Genomic DNA, 17,297 nt, shown 5'->3' on the forward strand with positions numbered 1-17,297 from the left:
TTTTGAGGGGGGGAGGGTTGGCTTGGTGCATTAAGACCCCCTTCAGCCCACGGACCTTTTTTTTTTTTTTTCTTGTCATCAAAGGACGATTTTTTTCAAGACCCGTATTTTCGCAGGTAAAGGAATCCCCCTAGCACCTTTTACTTAGCAATTTAATTTTGGTATGGAAAGTTAATATTCTTTTATACATTGTTTAGGCAGAGAATGACGATATTAGAAGGATTTATATAACCCGGAAAAAGGTAATAAGGTGTAATAAGCAAAATAAATCGCCAGAGAACAGATGCAAGGGAGTCTCTATCGGGCGAGGGTACGGATAAGGAGGGAAATATGGTGTAATAAACAAAATAAGTCGGTAAGGAAAAGGTGCTTGGGAGCCTCCGTATCCGACGAGAGAAGAAAGGTCTGGACGTAACTAGAAGAAGAAGTACGAAATAATCTAAATAAACGAGACGAACAGAGCTGTCGTAAGTGCCTTTATACTTCTTTCTAACCATCCCTTCTTCTTAATCTTCCTCAGGTAACCTACGCTTTCTGCAAGGAGTTTATTAATCTTCTAGAACAACATCACGTCCCTGTCGGCCAGTTAGACACGACCAGCGTCCTCGTCAGACTTTTTCAGAAGGTAGGAGAGAGAGAGAGAGAGAGAGAGAGAGTGTGTGTGTGTGTGTGTGTGTGTGTGTGTGTGTGTGTGTGTGTGTGTACATATTTGCATTTCGTTTGTTGTATCGCCATTTGTGTTATAATTACCCTGCTGTGTCTATCATGCCCGGAAACTCAATTACACTATTAATTAAGATCAACAGTATTAGTAAGGTTAATCATTATAATTACGGTCATAATAAGGATGAATTTATTTTATATTCATTTGTTTTTTCTTCCTCTGTTGTATAATTTAAATAATTTTAATTTAACCTAAAACTAATCGTAAACATTATCGTTATATCACGTTATTGTTATGAATGCCGGAAATGATACTGTGGCTATTGATGATGATGATGATTATAATTATTATTATTATTATTATTATTATTATTATTATATCGTCAGTCTTATAATGTTACTACTATATTTATATTTTTATTATTATTATTTATTATTATTATTATAATTATTACATAACCTCAACGTTTTCTTCCCAGACACACTCTCAGTCGCAGATAATAAGAGTTACAGACAATAACAAACCACGTGATTCCGCTGTCTTTAAATTTATTCTTGCTATCTCCAGACGATTTTGTCCACTAGAGGGGTGATTTTGTCCACTAGAGGGATTTCATACAGCCTTCAATAAATCAGCTTCATTGCTAAGATACTTTCCCAAAACGAAGGAAATGTCTGGTTGTTTGGAAGTGTAAAATGAAGATGATCTCACCATAAGCAGATGAGTTTAGTCTATGTGTGCATGTATGGCTTCATGGCTTCTGTGTTGGATAATTGTGGGTGTCCTAGATGAGAGAGAGAGAGAGAGAGAGAGAGAGAGAGAGAGAGAGAGAGAGAGAGAGAGAGAGAGAATGAAGTTGAGGTTGACAGAAATGGAATTGTGGATAGAAATGGACAGGGAGTGACAGAGACGAAGCAGATGGGCAAAAGGTGAAACAGAGAGAGAGGAAAGAAAAAAATTGGCCACTCCTATTTTAACAGCCTTTGCATTAGTGTCATCCCGACATGATAGAAGATTTACTGTCCATTTTCCTGAACGTGCATATGCTAATGTTATCTCTCTCTCTCTCTCTCTCTCTCTCTCTCTCATTCCCTGTTCCTCCTCTTTTCTCCTGCCTCACCCTCTTCTCGTCCTCCTTTTCTCGCCACGCATGCTTCTCCATCACAACTCCTCCTCTTCCTCCTCCTCCCGTGTTTTTTTTTTCTCCTATTTCCCCCCCCCCCGTTCTCTCACTACCCTTTTTTTCTTCATTATTTTTCCTCCTCCTCCTCCTCCTCCTCCATCTCTCTCTCCTTCCGTTCTCTTCTCCCTCTCACTCTTTGTTCTCCCTCACCCTCCGTTTTCTTCTCCCTCTCCCTCCGTTCTCTTCTCCCTCTCCCTCCGTTCTCTTCTCTCTCTCCCTCTCCATCCGTTCTCTTCTCCCTCTCCCTCTCCCTCTCCCTCCGTTCTCTCCCTCCTCTCATCACCCACTCCTCTTACCTCCCCGCAGGGCAGCAAAGCCACCATGCTGTGTCAGGCGTATCATCGCTACGCACTCAACTACATCAACGCACTCAACTACCTCGAGACCCTACGCAGGCAGCTGGAGTTTTGCGAGTTTGAGAAGGTGAGTGAGTGCGTGCGTGAGTGAGTGTGGGGGGGAGTGAAGGGCCATGGGGGGTTGGGAAGGGGATGGGTAGGGGAAGCTTTTGTGGAGGAAGGGATAGGCCTAGAAGGATTGGATGGAAAGGGAGGAGGGAGGGTAGGGTCTGAGAAAGATCTTGTGGAGGGGGAGAAGCAGGGATAAGTTTTTTTTTTTTTTTTTTTTTTTTTTTTTTTTTTTTATGTGTCCGACTCTGGGCATAGGCGTCACAGCCTGCTCTCAAGGCCCAGTAGCCCTCCTACATACCATACACCTCTACATGTCAAGTATATGGGGGAAGGAGGAAAGAGAGAGAGAGAGAGAGAGAGAGAGAGACGCTGCGTAGACATGAGAGAGTTCTGCGAGTTTGAAGTGTGTACTCGTATGTAGGGGGGCGGGAAGTCAGAGAGGGGGGGCAGAGGGACAGAGAAGGAGGGAGGGAGGGACGGAGGGGAGGGAAGGAGTTGGAGGAGGACAGTGAGGGAGAATGGAAAAGAGGAAGACTTGTTTACTGGAAAGGATGGAAGGTAGGAAAGAGAAAAAAGAAAGTGGGACGAAGGGATGGAGAGAAGGAAGAAGTGAAAGACGGAAAGTGGGAGATACACTGACTGGGTTAGAGGGAGGGAAGGAGGGACTGAAGGAGAGAAGTAGAGAGAGAATGTTACTACTATTGCCAGACGGTGAGAGAGGGAGAGTTCTGCATGCTTGAGATTGTGTGAGTGGGAGGGTGTGTGTGTGTGTGTGTGGGTGTGGGTGGATGGGTGGAGGGGGAGAGGGAAGGAAGTGAGAAAGTGGAGAGATGTTAATGATTGCGAGAGATAGGAGGGATAGGAGAACGAGACGGAGATGTACGATAGATGTAAGTGGATGGGACGTAGATTTTTGCGATTTTGTTAAAGGGAGTGTTGAGGAAGGAGGAAGAGAATGAATATGAGAGAGAGAGAGAGAGAGAGAGAGAGGTGGAGGTAGGGAGGAAAGTTGAGAAGGGGGAAAGGAGGGAGATCATGTACGTGGGAAGTTAGTGAGAGATAGCATGGAAAGTTTAGAAGTGAAGAGAGAGAGAGAGAGAGAGAGAGAGAGAACATGGAAGCGGAAGGCTGAAGGGAAGGTAGGGAGAGACAAGTAGAAGCATAAAGGGAGAAGAAAGGAGAATAGAAGGGAGGAAAAGCGTAAGATCAGGAGCTGACAGGGAGGAAGAAAGAGGAAGAGAGAGGAAGGGAGAACAGGAGAAGCAGGTGAGGAGAGGAGTGTAGGAAAAGAAGGGAATGTTTTGTAGGAGAGGAAGGGATCGTTGGAGGGAGGAAAGAGGAAGAGGAGCCGAAGGGGAGCAAACTTTGGAGGAAAGAAATGGAATCGCAACGTGTGGGTCGCATGTAGATGAGGTAGGTAATAGGGAGGGAGGGAGGGAGTGAGGGAGGGGAGGGATGGTGAGTGGGGAAGAAGGGAGGGAGGAAAGTGAGGAGGCAGGCAAGGGAGGAGAGAGGGAGAAAAGTAGATGGATCTTAGTGAAAATGGCAGGGAAAGGCAGAAAGGGAGGGGCTGTAGGAAGGAAAGGAAGAGAGAGAGAGAGAGAGGGAGAGGGGGAGGGGGAGGGAGAGGAAGGAGGGTGCGTGGGGAAGAAGGGAGGAAGGAAAGTGAAAAGGCAGGCAAGGGAGGAGAGAGGGAGAAAAGTAGAGAGGGATCTTAGTGAAAATGGCAGGGAAAGGCAGAAAGGGAGGGGCTGTAGGAAGGAAAGGAAGAGAGAGAGAGAGAGAGAGAAAGAGAGAGAGAGAGAGAGAGAGAGAGAGAGAGAGAGAGAGAGAGAGAGAGAGAGAGAGAGGGGGGGGAGGGGGAGGGAGAGGAAAAGGAGGAAGGAGAAGTGAAGGGCATGTATGAGGGGGAAGCGAAAAGGTAGGTGGAAGGAAGGGAGGAAAGGTAGGAGGAGAAAAGAGGGAGAGAAGATTAACAAGATCGAGGAAGGAAAGTAGGATAGGAGGGAAGAGAGGGGGAGGGGAGGAAGGGAGGAAAGAGAGATGTAGATAGAGGAAGGTATATGGAGAAGGAAGGGAGGTAGGAAGGTAGGGAGAGAGGGGATAGGATGCTGAGTTGGGGGATACGAGAGAAGTGAGAAGTTTGAATGACGGAAGTGGAGGAGTAGCCGAAGAGGTAATAGGAAGAGAGGGAGAGAGAGGATGTGAGGGAGGGAGAGAATGAAGTTAGGAGAAAGGGAAGAGAGGAGTGAAGAAGAAAAGAGAGGGGAAGAGGGGGAAGAGAGGAGGGAGGAAGAGAGGGAAGACGGAAGGGAGGAAGAGAGAGAAGACGGGAGGAAGGAAGAGAGGGGTGGAGAGAGGGAGGAAGATATGAGAAAGGGACGAACGGAGGGAGGAAGGGAGGAGCCGTAGGAAGTTGAAAGAGAAAGAGGAGGGGAGGAAAGGCAGAGTGAGGAAGGAAGGGAGGGAGAGAAAAGAGGGGAGGTAGGAAGAGAAGGAGAGAAGATGGTGCTGATTTAGGGATACCTGAGAAGTTAGAGGGGTCGTATGGAAGTTTGTGTGTCAGACGTGGAAGAGTAGCCAGGTGCAGAGAGAGAGAGAGTACCATCCGATCAAAAGTTTGCCGATACGCCCCGGCCGGCTGCTGGTGATGTAAGGTGTTATGTAAAAGGGGAAAAAAGAGGAAAATATATATGGGAGAGGTGCCAATATAAAGTAGACTTAAAAAAGAAGGAATGATATGACTTTTGAGTAGGAATGAGATGTTATGTGCACAGGATAGCAGTTGGAAATAAGCTACAGAAAAATACGAGAAGGAAGGATAGTGACTTAGATTTGGGGAGGAATGAGAAATGTTTGGTAATATAGTGTTCACTGGGGAATGTCCGAGAATTGGGGGCCCGTACTCTCGTCGGCTAAGGAAGCGCTCTAACACCTTGTATTAGGCGATTTGTTTTATATATTACACCTTACTGTCCTCATCTATGTTACTTGAATCCTTCCAGCATCGCCCTACTCTGCATAAATACCGATCAAAAGAATATTAACCTTCCTTATCCAGAAATAAGTCACCAAGGAGAATGTGTTAGGGAGCTTCCATAACCAACTAGGATAGTAGCATTGGTCTCGATGCTGCGTACAAAGACATAGTAAGTACTCTTTTCACGCCCACCACCACTTTCTCCACGCCCACCGCTGACTCCACGCCTCTCTCTCTCTCCACACCCACCTCTCTCTCCACACCCACCGCTCTCTCCACACCCACCGCTCTCTCCATACCCACCGCTCTCTCCATACCCACCGCTCTCTCCACACTCACCACTCTCTCTGGCATAAAAACCGGCAGAAATTGATAGAAAAACACCATAACTTTTGGAAAGAAGAATGCCAGAAAATTTTAATGGACTGACAAAACGGGAAATACTATGAATTAATGTCTCTGATTTACAATTCAGAGAGAGAGAGAGAGAGAGAGAGAGAGAGAGAGAGTCATAAACGAGACAAAATGAGAGAACATGACAGTGACCGTAAAGAAAATCAGCTTGCCAGAGAGAGAGAGAGAATGAAAGTGCATGACAGAGAGCGACCATGATAGAGTGAGAGGAAATGAGATTGCCAACATCACTAAGGGAATGCATGATTGCCTCCACACACCTGCTCTACACTGACATGCTTCTGTGCAACTGCTGTGGTGATTAATGAACATATATGATCACGGGATCCCCAGCTGTGTGTGTGATGTGTGTGTGTGTGTGTGTGTGTGTGTGTGTGTGTGTGTGACCTTTGACCCCATAACGTCCAATAAATAGGCCTAAGAATGTAAAGGTTTGGGGATATTGGTCTCAGGAAATTGTATGAAGTTGGAAGCAAATCATTGAGGAAATAGGAGATGCCCCAGGTGGAAAAGTGTTTGGAAGAACGAAAAAGAGAAGGAGGAGTTAGTTGATGATGATGGTGATCATGATGATGATGATTATGATGATGATGATGATGATGATGATGATGATGATGATGAGGAGGAGGAGGAGGAGGAGAAGGGGGAGGAGGAGGAGGACATAGTGTGGAGACTGTTACATAGCCTATGATTTCATCATCCTTTGTGTAATTTTAACGCACAGTATGCTGCATGTTTGATCACGAGCGTGTTCTGTCTCAGTCCCCCCTTTCTACCGTTATAGTAGAGTAAGTCGTCCTTTCTGTTGTTCAGAGCAGGATTTTCAGCTCTTTGTCCCCATGGCTTCATTTGCGCGTCCTTCTTACAAGTTGTATCAAGCTCTGCTGGCCCCTATATAATGAGCTCAGTCTCTGCATTATTGCCACTTAGATCTGCTCCTCATTTTGTTCACATCTCTGTCCTCCCCTGTACAGTTATTATTGAGTGCTCAGGAAGTCTCCAACCATCTAGCAGCTGTGTAATTTGAGTATAAGTGTTGTTGCATTTTGTTCTTGTACTGTATAGCATAAGTTTAATTTGTAGGCCTAGTGAAGTTTTTGTAATTCATGTAGGGATCTTTATGTCCATCATCGTTAATAATATTTTGTATCTGTAATAATTTATCTTGCATTAGCTGAGCATTACCCAGTGTATTTTCATTTTATCAGGGCTGACTTAGGTAAATTTACTCTTGCTAATTTCGTGTTAATAGAGGCTATTGCAGTTAACCATATATTTAACCTGTTTTTTTGCCATTACATTATCCTTATGAGTCCTGAATGTTTTGTTGTTAGTTTGAGCATTAAACTTAACTTGTAATTTTACCTAACTCTTTCGTTTTGAACCTGGAACTTTACGGGACAGTAGTGATTTTTAGTATTCTCACTTAAAGTGTACATTATCTTTCTCTGTTCCGTAACAAGACCTAAAAAGGAAGAGAAAATGAGGAAGATGGAGAAAGTGTAAGAAAGTGAGAGAATCATAAAGCGAGTGAGAAAAATACCCGCATGTTGGAGAGAGAGAGAATCAGAGTGAAAGGGAATGAGAAAGGGTAGGGAGTAAAGAGAAAAATACCTCCCTGTTAGAGAAAAAAGGGTAAGAGTGTGTAAGAGAATGAAAAGGGAAAAGAAAAATGCCCCCTCTTGGCACCACCTCCGGAAATTAATCAGGGGAAAAAGCCTGCGAGACTCCAAACTCATTTTGTCGATCCGAAGAAGAAATTGGGTCGGCTAATCATACACCGTCATCTTCTTTATTCCAGCGTCCGCCCCCTTCAGGACGCTCATAATACCCCCTTCTCTCTCTCTCTCTCTCTCTCTCTCTCTCTCTCTCTCTCTCTCTCTCTGGTAGTTACTCTGTTTCACTGTTAATTTGTATCTATCACCACTACCACCACTATCATCATCATCATCATCATCATTGGAAGTAAATCATTGTGTACAAGCTATCATTACTGTCACTGTTTACCTGTCCAATTAAAATATCCTGTAATTTCAGTCCTGCAAGATCTAACTATTGTTCCGTATGGTTGATTGCCGGAGGGTCTGGGGGATGGGGGAGAGCCTTCTGCTTTGCTCTGTTGTTATTAAACTTCTTTAATTAAAGGGTAGGTTTATCCATTAATAATGAGGCCGGGTCACGTAGGAGAGCCGCAGGGTCTCTCTCTCTCTCTCTCTCTCTCTCTCTCATCTTCATATATTTCATAACCATTTTATTATATTGCTCTCTCCTGCAGACATTAAGACACCATTCTGTTCTTAACTCTTTTTCTCCTCAAATTAAACTAACGCGTTATAAATAAAAGAAATTATACGTTGAGATTTGCCACATTATAAAGCCTAAATATAGTGAAGAATTAATCCACTTTCACCCAATGACTTTCTAATTGATTTTTGTTGATCTTTTTTTACTTAGTGTTGCAGTCTCTAAACGATTATTAATTAGAGACATTTTTCTTACTGGAGGCATTAGATTAACCCTTTCCCATTCAAGAGATATCGCTTTAGTCTAAGAATATTGGTGTATTTATGGGCTTTTTAAAAAGGAAAATTACGTGATCGAGTGAAAAATATTGTCTTTTCCGAGAGTGATTGGAAGCGAAGTGAATAGAAATGCGAAATATTTAAAAAAGAAAAAATCATGGAAGTGATTCAGCAACACAAAATGATCAACAAACAGTGGACGTGACTTGTAAACAAAACTAGGAGATTATATAACGAAAACACGCGTTCTTTTGGTATATTCAGGCACCTACATTCAGTCACAGCCGAATAAAATCGTCTGGCGTTTGCTGGAATTGATACGTGAGCTGTTCCGACCGTGTAAATGTTCATTGGAGCAAACAGAGCAGTGAACGGAAAAAGATTGGGGCCTCCTAATTAAGAGGTTATCAGGTGTTCGAAAGGGTTAGATGTTGTCAAGAGAAGTCATATGTTGTCAGGAGGGGGTTATTTATCTGACAGAAAGAGTCGGGTGTTGTCAAGAGGGGTCAGGTGTTGTCAGGAGGGGTCAGGTGTTATCACAAGGAGTCAGGTGTCGTCAGGAGGGGTCAGATGTTGTCGAGAGGAGTCAGGTGTTGTCAAAAGATGTCAGGTATTGTTAGGAGGAGTCAGGTGTTGTCAGCAGTGGTCAGGTGTTGTCAGGAGGGTGGGTTGGCAGGAGTAGGTTCACAGTGCAGGCCGTAACACCTGTCGCAGTTGGGTTAACAAACAGCATCGGCGCGTCACTCATATCGCCTGCCTGTCTCGGGTTTAAAGGGGACGGATGGAGTGACATGAGAGAGAGAGAGAGAGAGAGAGAGAGAGAGAGAGAGAGAGAGAGAGAGAGAAATAAAAGGAAAATGAGTGGGATAATGAAAACTTAATGAGTGAGAAGATCAAGATGAAAGAGTGAGAGGACGAAAATTGATAGGAAAAGATGATGCTTGGGTGAAAATTAAGAGGAAAATGGAAGGAAATGAGCAAGAACATAAGAGAACTGAAGGGAGGATTAAAGATTGCCACTATCTACAAGGGAAGGCAGAACTGATTCCACGGGAAAAAATATATATATAGTTTTCAGAGAGGTTAATGTCCCCATCCCTCCTCGCAAAAAGCCGGTAAACTCTACGGATTCGTGTTACCACATTTCATGAGGTATGTGTGTTTATATGGTTTGATCTTTGACTCCTAGAACCCTATCGGAGTCCCAAATAAAAATAAAATAGAAATATATTGAGGGGAGGGAGCATATTTGTCCAGGGAACAATTGTGCTAAATTTGAACTAGACAGGTAAAGAAATGGTGGAATGAAAATAGATTGAAAACTGTCAGGAAGAAGGAGAAGAAAAGAAATAGCAAACACAGTGTGGTATGCACCATTGTGTGGAGACCATAATGGGAGAGAGGAAATGAGTGAGTGTGTGTGTAATTCAAGGTGGGGAGAAGATGAAAACGTGAGAGGAGAGGAACATGAGAAAAGAATATACTAAGAGAATAAGAGAGGAGAATATGAGAAAATATCAGCCTGAAAATAGGAAAGCATGAAATTATAAGAGCATGCAAGCAGAGTGAATGAGAACAAGAATATAGGAAATAATGAAAGAAGGAAATGGGAGAGGAGAAATTGAGGTGAAGGAAGAAGAGAGGAGTATGAAAAAAAGGAGAGCGTGAGTAGAGAAAAACATGTAAATTAGAGAAATAAAAAGAGAAGTGCAGAAAAGAGCATGAGAAAGGAAAAGCAAAAAAACAGGAGAAACAGAAAGGAGAAGTGAGAGGGCTGTAGGAGACATGAGAGTGAGGGAATGGGAGAGCGCCGTTCGTTAAAGGAGAGAGAAGAGAGGAGTGGAAATGAGGGCGGCGGAGTGGAGAGAGAGAGAGAGAGAGAGAGAGAGAGAGAGAGAGAGAGAGAGAGAGAGAGAGAGAGAAAGTGCTATTAGTGTGTGAAAATTAAAGTAAATAACCTTCCAAGTTTGGCAAAGATAGCCCCAGATTACAGAAAGTATGAGAGAGAGAGAGAGAGGGGGGGGGGGGAGAAGAAGAATATCCAAAGAAAACGAGTAATATAAGTTTTGATAAGGACAGATGGCCAAACAAAGAATGCAGGGAGGATTAGGGAATTAAATTCTCTCTCTCTCTCTCTCTCTCTCTCTCACACACACACACACACACACACACACACACACACACACACACACACACACACACACACACACACACACACACACACACACACACACACACACAATGTATGTATGAATAGTTACCTGTTGGCATGCTTATACATATGTAGCAAAACTCCGACCACTAACTTTTTTTTTTTTTTTTTTTTTTAACGGAAGAACTAGGGTCCCAGCAACTGACATGGCGCATTCCATCCACATTGATGTCCTCTGAAGGTGTGTTTTGACCACCTTTTGCGTGAAGGCGGAAAAGTTAATCAGCTCTACGGTCCAAGCCTGCCATATTTCACTATTTTACCCGGGGTCGTAATTTCAGAGATGTTGGAGATTTCGTAACACCTCTTCCCTAGCGATTTATTCTGCACATTCCACCTCAGGATCCTCTTTTGTGTATTTTGGTTACGTTTATGGGTTCGCTGTCATTTTTACAAACAGAGGGGCTGATGTCAAGCGATTCTTCTCAGCTGATATTGAGTCATAGGAGCCAAAGTGAACAAAATCGCCTGTCCATAGCAAGAAAAAAAAAGTAATTACGTCATAGTTTACCCTTTTTTATGCCGTGGAGTATTTATATATTCATGCCGCTACCAGGTAAATGTATTCCACTCAGGAGAGACTTTTGGAACTGGAGGGGTGCCTTCGATAACCACTTCACTACGATCTAGCTCTCAGTATAACAAAATCATCCGTGAGTGGCAAAAGTAGCAACCCCAGACTCATGTGAACGTGATCTCGATGGACGCCTATGTTGTCTTTCTTCCACATTCCACCATACTCCTTTAGGGGGTTATAGAGGGGACGGATGTTTGTATAACTGGGCAGCTCCACCTCCCAGTCAGTTCAGTCCCGCCACGTGTAGGCAGTAGGCATCACTCTCCTTCATGCGAAACAATACGTCATCTGTAGGCAATAATAATAATAATAAGGGAAAATCTTCACCATCGTCTTCGAGTCAATTTCGATCCTTCCGCTTCGTCGGCCCCTTCCCTCCAGCGTCGTATGATTATTAGTTTTTATTTTAATCTCTCCATTGACAGACAGCTTTCTTCGCTTTAGGATAGACTTTTCTTACTGGAGAATTTTAATGTATCTTTATCTCCATTACTGATATTATAATTCTTTCGTGTTGAATAAAATTGCCTCAAAGGAACAGGAATAAAATAAAGGAAGTGAAATTTAGGGCTAGTAAAATCGTCTCTAAGTACCAAAAATAAACCCAATACAGACCTCCTCGTACTGAAAGGGTTAATTCCCCTCCACCTCAGCCAATTAGACACTTCATTAAGACCGTGGGACTTCCCTAGAGTAATTACTGGCCTGTTCGGATATCAGCTAATTACGGAGGGGGGAAGGCCAGATGACGGGTGATTATTCCTTGACATACATGGAGGTGGTTGTTGATTGGCATGGGGATAATGACCTTACTGGACACGGTATATAAGGGTGATAATTACTAGTCGTAAGTTAGTTGGTAATTGTGAGATAATGACCTTTGTGGACACCGAACATAAGGGCGATTATTATTAGTCGGGGAAACAGTAATTGAGAAAAGATAATGACCTCAATACACTCTGTAATTAAGGGTGATTAACAGTTGCATGGGAGATAGTAACTGGAGTGAGGGGTAATGACCTTACTGAACACTACATGCAAGGGTTAGTTACTTGACAAGGGAGTATTTTTGTCGCCCCTCTGTGTGTGTGTGTGTGTGTGTGTGTGTGTGTGTGTGTGTGTGTGTCTTGACCTTAATTTGGCGGAGCTTTATTTTCGGCCTATTTAAAGTTTGTAACCCGTAGCTCATCGCAGACTAAAACAATACTACGGTTCTACATCCCATCCGTAGCACTTCTTCGTGACAAGCGCTGAATTCTAGTGTAAATCTCATGTCACAGCTCTGCATTAAAGTTAGAGAGATGGCAATTTTACGCCCAGTTATTGTGAACAGAGCAGTGTGTGGAACAGCATTACTTCGTGTTCACATTGTAATAATCCATCTATATATATCAAAAAGGTCGCTTAGAGAGAGAGAGAGAGAGAGAGAGAGAGAGAGAGAGAGAGAGAGAAAGAAAGAAAGAGAGAGAGAGAAAAAAAAATAATAGTCACGTACATTAAAATACAAATGTGTCAGAGAGAGAGAGAGAGAAAGAAAGAAAGAAAGAAAGAGAGAGAGAGAAAAAATAATAGTCACATACATTAAAATACAAATGTGTCAGATAAGCGTATGACACCCTCGTTGGTTATGGAAGCTCCCTAACACCTTTTCCTAAGCGATTTATTTGGCATATTACACCATACTGCCCTATTATGTTACATTAACCCCTCCATTATCGCAAGACTCTGCATAAGTAACGTACAAAAGGATACTAACCACGCATATCCAAAAATAAATCGCTAAGGAAGAGGTGTTAGGGAGCCTCCTTGGCCGACGTGAATACGAACACTTGTGCCATCTTGAGACTCGTCATTTTGCCATATTTATTATTTTATTTTGTTTTATTTATTTATTTTTTTCAGATATTTCCAGAGCACGTACAGCCCCATCAAATATTCATGGAGACTGTCCCTTGTGAATATTATACTCTCTCTCTCTCTCTCTCTCTCTCTCTCTCTCTCTCTCTCTCTCTCTCTCTCTCTCAAATGTAAAATGGGTTAGGTAAATGTAAATACAGGACAACATGAGCCCATCTCAATTCATATAGACTAGATACACACACACACACACACACACACACACACACACACACACACACACACACACACACACACACACACACACACACACACACACACACACACACACACACACACACACACACACACACACACACACACACACACACACACACACACACACACACACACAATTTCCCCCAATCCGTCTACATGAGAGATTACCAGCAGCTAATTAATTAAGAGGAAGTTTGCTCACCAAGTTGGTTATTCCTCTCTCTCTCTCTCTCTCTCTCTCTCTCTCTTAGTCTTCCTTTTTATTTCTTTTTCTTCCACTTAATTTGCCTCATATATACCTCAGAATCACCTCTTCTCTTTTTACTCCTTATTCCCTGTATCTCTTAATTATTGTCTCCTACAGCACTTCAATCCTTCCTTTTTCCTCACAATCTGTTTATCTCTTATTATTACTTTTTTCTTCTTTGCCTTCTTTCTTACCTAGGTGATGTAGGCAGTACTGAGTTCAGATTTTTTATTCTTTTCTTTTCTTTTTTCTTTTTTTCACATGAGACTTTGACTAGGAGCTAAACCGTTTTAAGAAAAATGAACATGGAAAATACTGAAGGTGGAAGCGTAATAGTCACCTCCAACAGAGTGCTCAGTCGTGATTCTTAAAAGATGAAGAAATTGCCATAAAAGAGAATGGGAATGACACAAAAAGGTAAATGTTACAAACAAGAGGGGCAATCAGTGGAGCGCATCTCTCCGACAAGGGCAACATAATTTCCAAACCACCTTTCGTATTGGGTTAGGGTTTCTCATCATTGATTAGGGTTTCGCAAAAAGTGTTTTCCGGAACCAGAATATGATCCGGATCGGTCCAAAAGTTAATCGATTGTTCCTTGGGACATGGGCTATCAACCCACCAAGTTTGGTCCAAATCTCTCTCTAGTTTTGAGTAATCCTGCTAACAGACAAAGTAACAAAAAACAAACAGGGGTGAAAACATACTCTCCTTGTCGGAGAGAATTAAAATGCAGAGAGAGAGAGAGAGAGAGAGAGAGAGAGCTGTTTTAAGAGGAAGGAAAACTGAGAATATATATGAGGGGTATACTTAACTATCACCCGCATTGTAACGCTGAGAGATGGCAATTAAAAGATAGACATGTAGATATTGTCGAGAGGTGAGACGATAACGAAATTGCCGAGATAAAAAGCTAAAGGACACAATTTTCAGAGATGACAGGTGAAAAGAGAGAGAAATTGCGAAGACAAGAGGTGAAAAAATACAGAAGCTGCCGAGATAAGGGAATATAAAGGAGAAAAGCAAGAGTCCAGAAAACTGAGGACTAAACTGTTTTAACAGGAAGAAAAAGGAGGATATTTATGAGAGGGAGATTAACTTATAATATCCCAGTTACAGCACTTAGGAAGGGTAGTAAAAAGATGCTGAAACTAGCAACAATAGAGGAGAAATGCAGAAATTGACAAGATAAATGGTGGAAAAAGATACAGAAATTGCCTAGAAAGAGGTGGAAAGATCAATTGCCTAGAAAGAGATCAGAAGATAGGGAAGCTACAGAGAGAAGAGAACGTGAGGGAGAAAAATAAGAGAGTGAACAGAGCCTCCCCAGATCAGCAGAATGGCAGAGGAGAGCTGTTTTCCACTGTCACTCTTCTTCAGTGGGCGATTCGGGAGAGAGTGGAGGCTTTGGAAGGTGTATTTAGGGCTAGGTGGAGAGTGGAGTGGAGTGCGGCGGAATGGGACTAAAGTGGAGTATCGCATGACAGAGGAGAGGAGAGAAGTGTGGAGGAGAGGAGAGTGCATCAGAATAAAGTTAAGCAAAGGAGAGTGAAGCAGCAGAGTAGGGCAGACTAAGGGAAGAAAGAACGGAGCAGATCAGAGCAGAGAACGACAGAAGTGGGGAGAACAGGGCAGAGATGAGCGGAACGAATCGAAGTGGAGTGGGGTGGAGGTAGGGTAGAACTGAGTGGGAGTAGACTGGAGTGGAATAAAATAGGTTAGGGTAGAATTGATTGGGAGAAGATTAGAGTAGGTTAGGGTAGAATTGAGTTGAAGTGTATGTTAAATTTCAGTGAGGTTAGAGCAGAGCAGATTAGGGTATAACTGAGTAGGGGTAGGTTAGTGTAGGGTAGAATTGAGTAGGGTTAGGGTAGGTAAGAGTAGTGCCTTAGTGGTGCCTTTTTTTATTTACTTTTTATATAGGTTATGAGAGTACTGAAAGAGGAACATTAACGTACTGCCTCATTAACACCTTCACCATCAGGAGGCTCAGTAGAATTTGATATTTTCGTCCAGTAATAGCAGTTTCCTCGGGGATTGAAGCGTCAGGTTGGTGATAGATAGATAGATAGGTGGGTAAATAGATAGATGGATGGGTAGATAGACAAATAGTTGGATGGATAGACCTATAGATAGATATGTAGGTGGATAAAGAGATAGATGGATGGATAGATAGACAAATAGTTGGATGGATAGATCAATAGGTAGGTAGGTGGATAAATGGATTAATGGATGAATAGATGGATAGACAAATTATTGGACAGATATAGATGGATGGATGGACTGACAAATTATTGGATGGATAGACTGATAGATGAGAAATATGGATAAGCAGATAGATCAACAGACTGAGACATACACAGATTGAAAGAAAGGTAGACAGGCACAGAGATAGACAGATTGATAAGGCTAGCAATGATATTCAACAAGACGTCAAGATGTGAAGAATGTGGAAATTGGAAAGATGAATATACAGCATCTTGAACGTTCTTACTGCGGCGTTAAGATTGGAAAGATGAAGATAGAGAGGAATAAAGAGAAATATAGAACCTGAAGTAAGATACAGCTATGCAGAGGGAGATATAAGAGATAAAAAGAACACAGTGAGGCGAAAATACGAGAGATACAGATATTAATGCAAGAGAGAGAGAGAGAGAGAGAGAGAGAGATAGAGAGAGAGAGAGAGAGAGAGAGAGAGAGAGAGAGAGAGAGAGAGAGAGAGAGAGAGAAACGAATTATGAGAGGGAAAGAAGGAAGGAGGGGATGAGAATGAAGTGAAATGAGGGAGGAGGAGGAGGAGGAGGGAGGTAAAAAAAAGACAGGTGGGAGCTAAGGAAGAGGTGATGATGATGATGATGATGATGATGATAATGAGGAAGAGGAGGAGGAGGAGGCGGAAGAAGAGGAGGAGAAGGGAGTGAAGGAGGAGGAGGAAAAGGAGTGATGAAGGAAGGTAGGAGGAGCGAGTAATCATGTTTACCGACTAAGAGGGGGAGAAGCGTGTTTGCAAATAAGGAGAGAGAGAGAGAGAGAGAGAGAGAGAGAGAGAGAGAGAGAGAGGATGTACGAGGGAGGGCTGGGGAGGGAGACTGAAAGAGAAGAGAAAATTGATAAGGGAGAGAGGGGAGGAGAGTTGGATGGAGTCGTAACACAGGAAGAAAAACAAAAAAGGGAGAAAGACCATGCAAAGTTTTGGGCTGAGGAAGAGAGGAGTGAAATTTGGGAAGGAAAAGAGAGAGAGAGAGAGAGAGAGAGAGAGAGAGAGAGAGAGAGAGAGGAGTGCGCCGAGAAGTAGGCAGAGAGCTGAGAAGGAAGGAGAAAGAAAATGGTAGGTTGAGTGTGTGTGGGGGGGAGGGGGGTAGTGGGATTAGCATAGGAGTGGAGGAAGAGAAGGAAGCCTAGAACTGGTGGAGAGAGAGAGAGAGAGAGAGAGAGAGAGAGAGAATGCACGAAGAGAATAATGAACTGGAAAGGAAAGGAGGGAGAATAAAGATGGAGTTACGGAATTGGTGAATACAAGGTACATTTAATCCCTCCAATTTCGTCCCTCCAATTTAATCCCTCCAGTATAAGGTACATTTAATCCTTCCAATTCGTAAAATCTCTCCTGACCTGAATAAAGGCGTCAGTTGTTGTTAAGAATAAAAAAAAATTAAAAGGTATCCATATTGATGAGGTAGAGAGTAACTGTGAATAAAATTTTAGTGAATACAAATCCACAGAACAAGCTGACAGTTATGACGGTGATGATGATGATGATAATAATAATAATATGATGATGATGATGATGATGACAACAGTGAAGATTTTAATTGACGATGATGGTAATGAGGATGATAATTATGATGATGATATTGATGACAGTGAACAAGATGATGATGATGTGGAGGAGGAGAAGGCGAAGGGGGAGGACGTCTTTTTATGCTTATTCTTGCTCACTCCAGACAATTTTTTAGAACTCAGGAAAGATATCGTA

General features: G+C 42.7%; 1 protein-coding gene across 3 annotated transcripts in view; it reads left to right on the forward strand.

Moving 5' to 3' along the window:
- The window catches only part of LOC145397755 (uncharacterized), a 602,404-nt gene that overhangs the window by 536,324 nt on the left and 48,783 nt on the right, over window positions 1-17,297 (forward strand). For all 3 annotated transcript variants that reach the window (XM_080270779.1, XM_080270777.1, XM_080270778.1), the window contains exons 10-11: window positions 521-625; window positions 2,154-2,270. In XM_080270779.1, coding sequence (XP_080126905.1) covers window positions 521-625; window positions 2,154-2,270 — 222 coding nt within the window. The remainder of the gene's footprint in view (window positions 1-520; window positions 626-2,153; window positions 2,271-17,297) is intronic.

This window comes from Coenobita brevimanus, chromosome 43 (genome assembly GCF_032717465.1).
Source record: "Coenobita brevimanus isolate Jiangsu-jjx chromosome 43, ASM3271746v2, whole genome shotgun sequence".
In the NCBI taxonomy this organism is placed as follows: domain Eukaryota; kingdom Metazoa; phylum Arthropoda; class Malacostraca; order Decapoda; family Coenobitidae; genus Coenobita; species Coenobita brevimanus.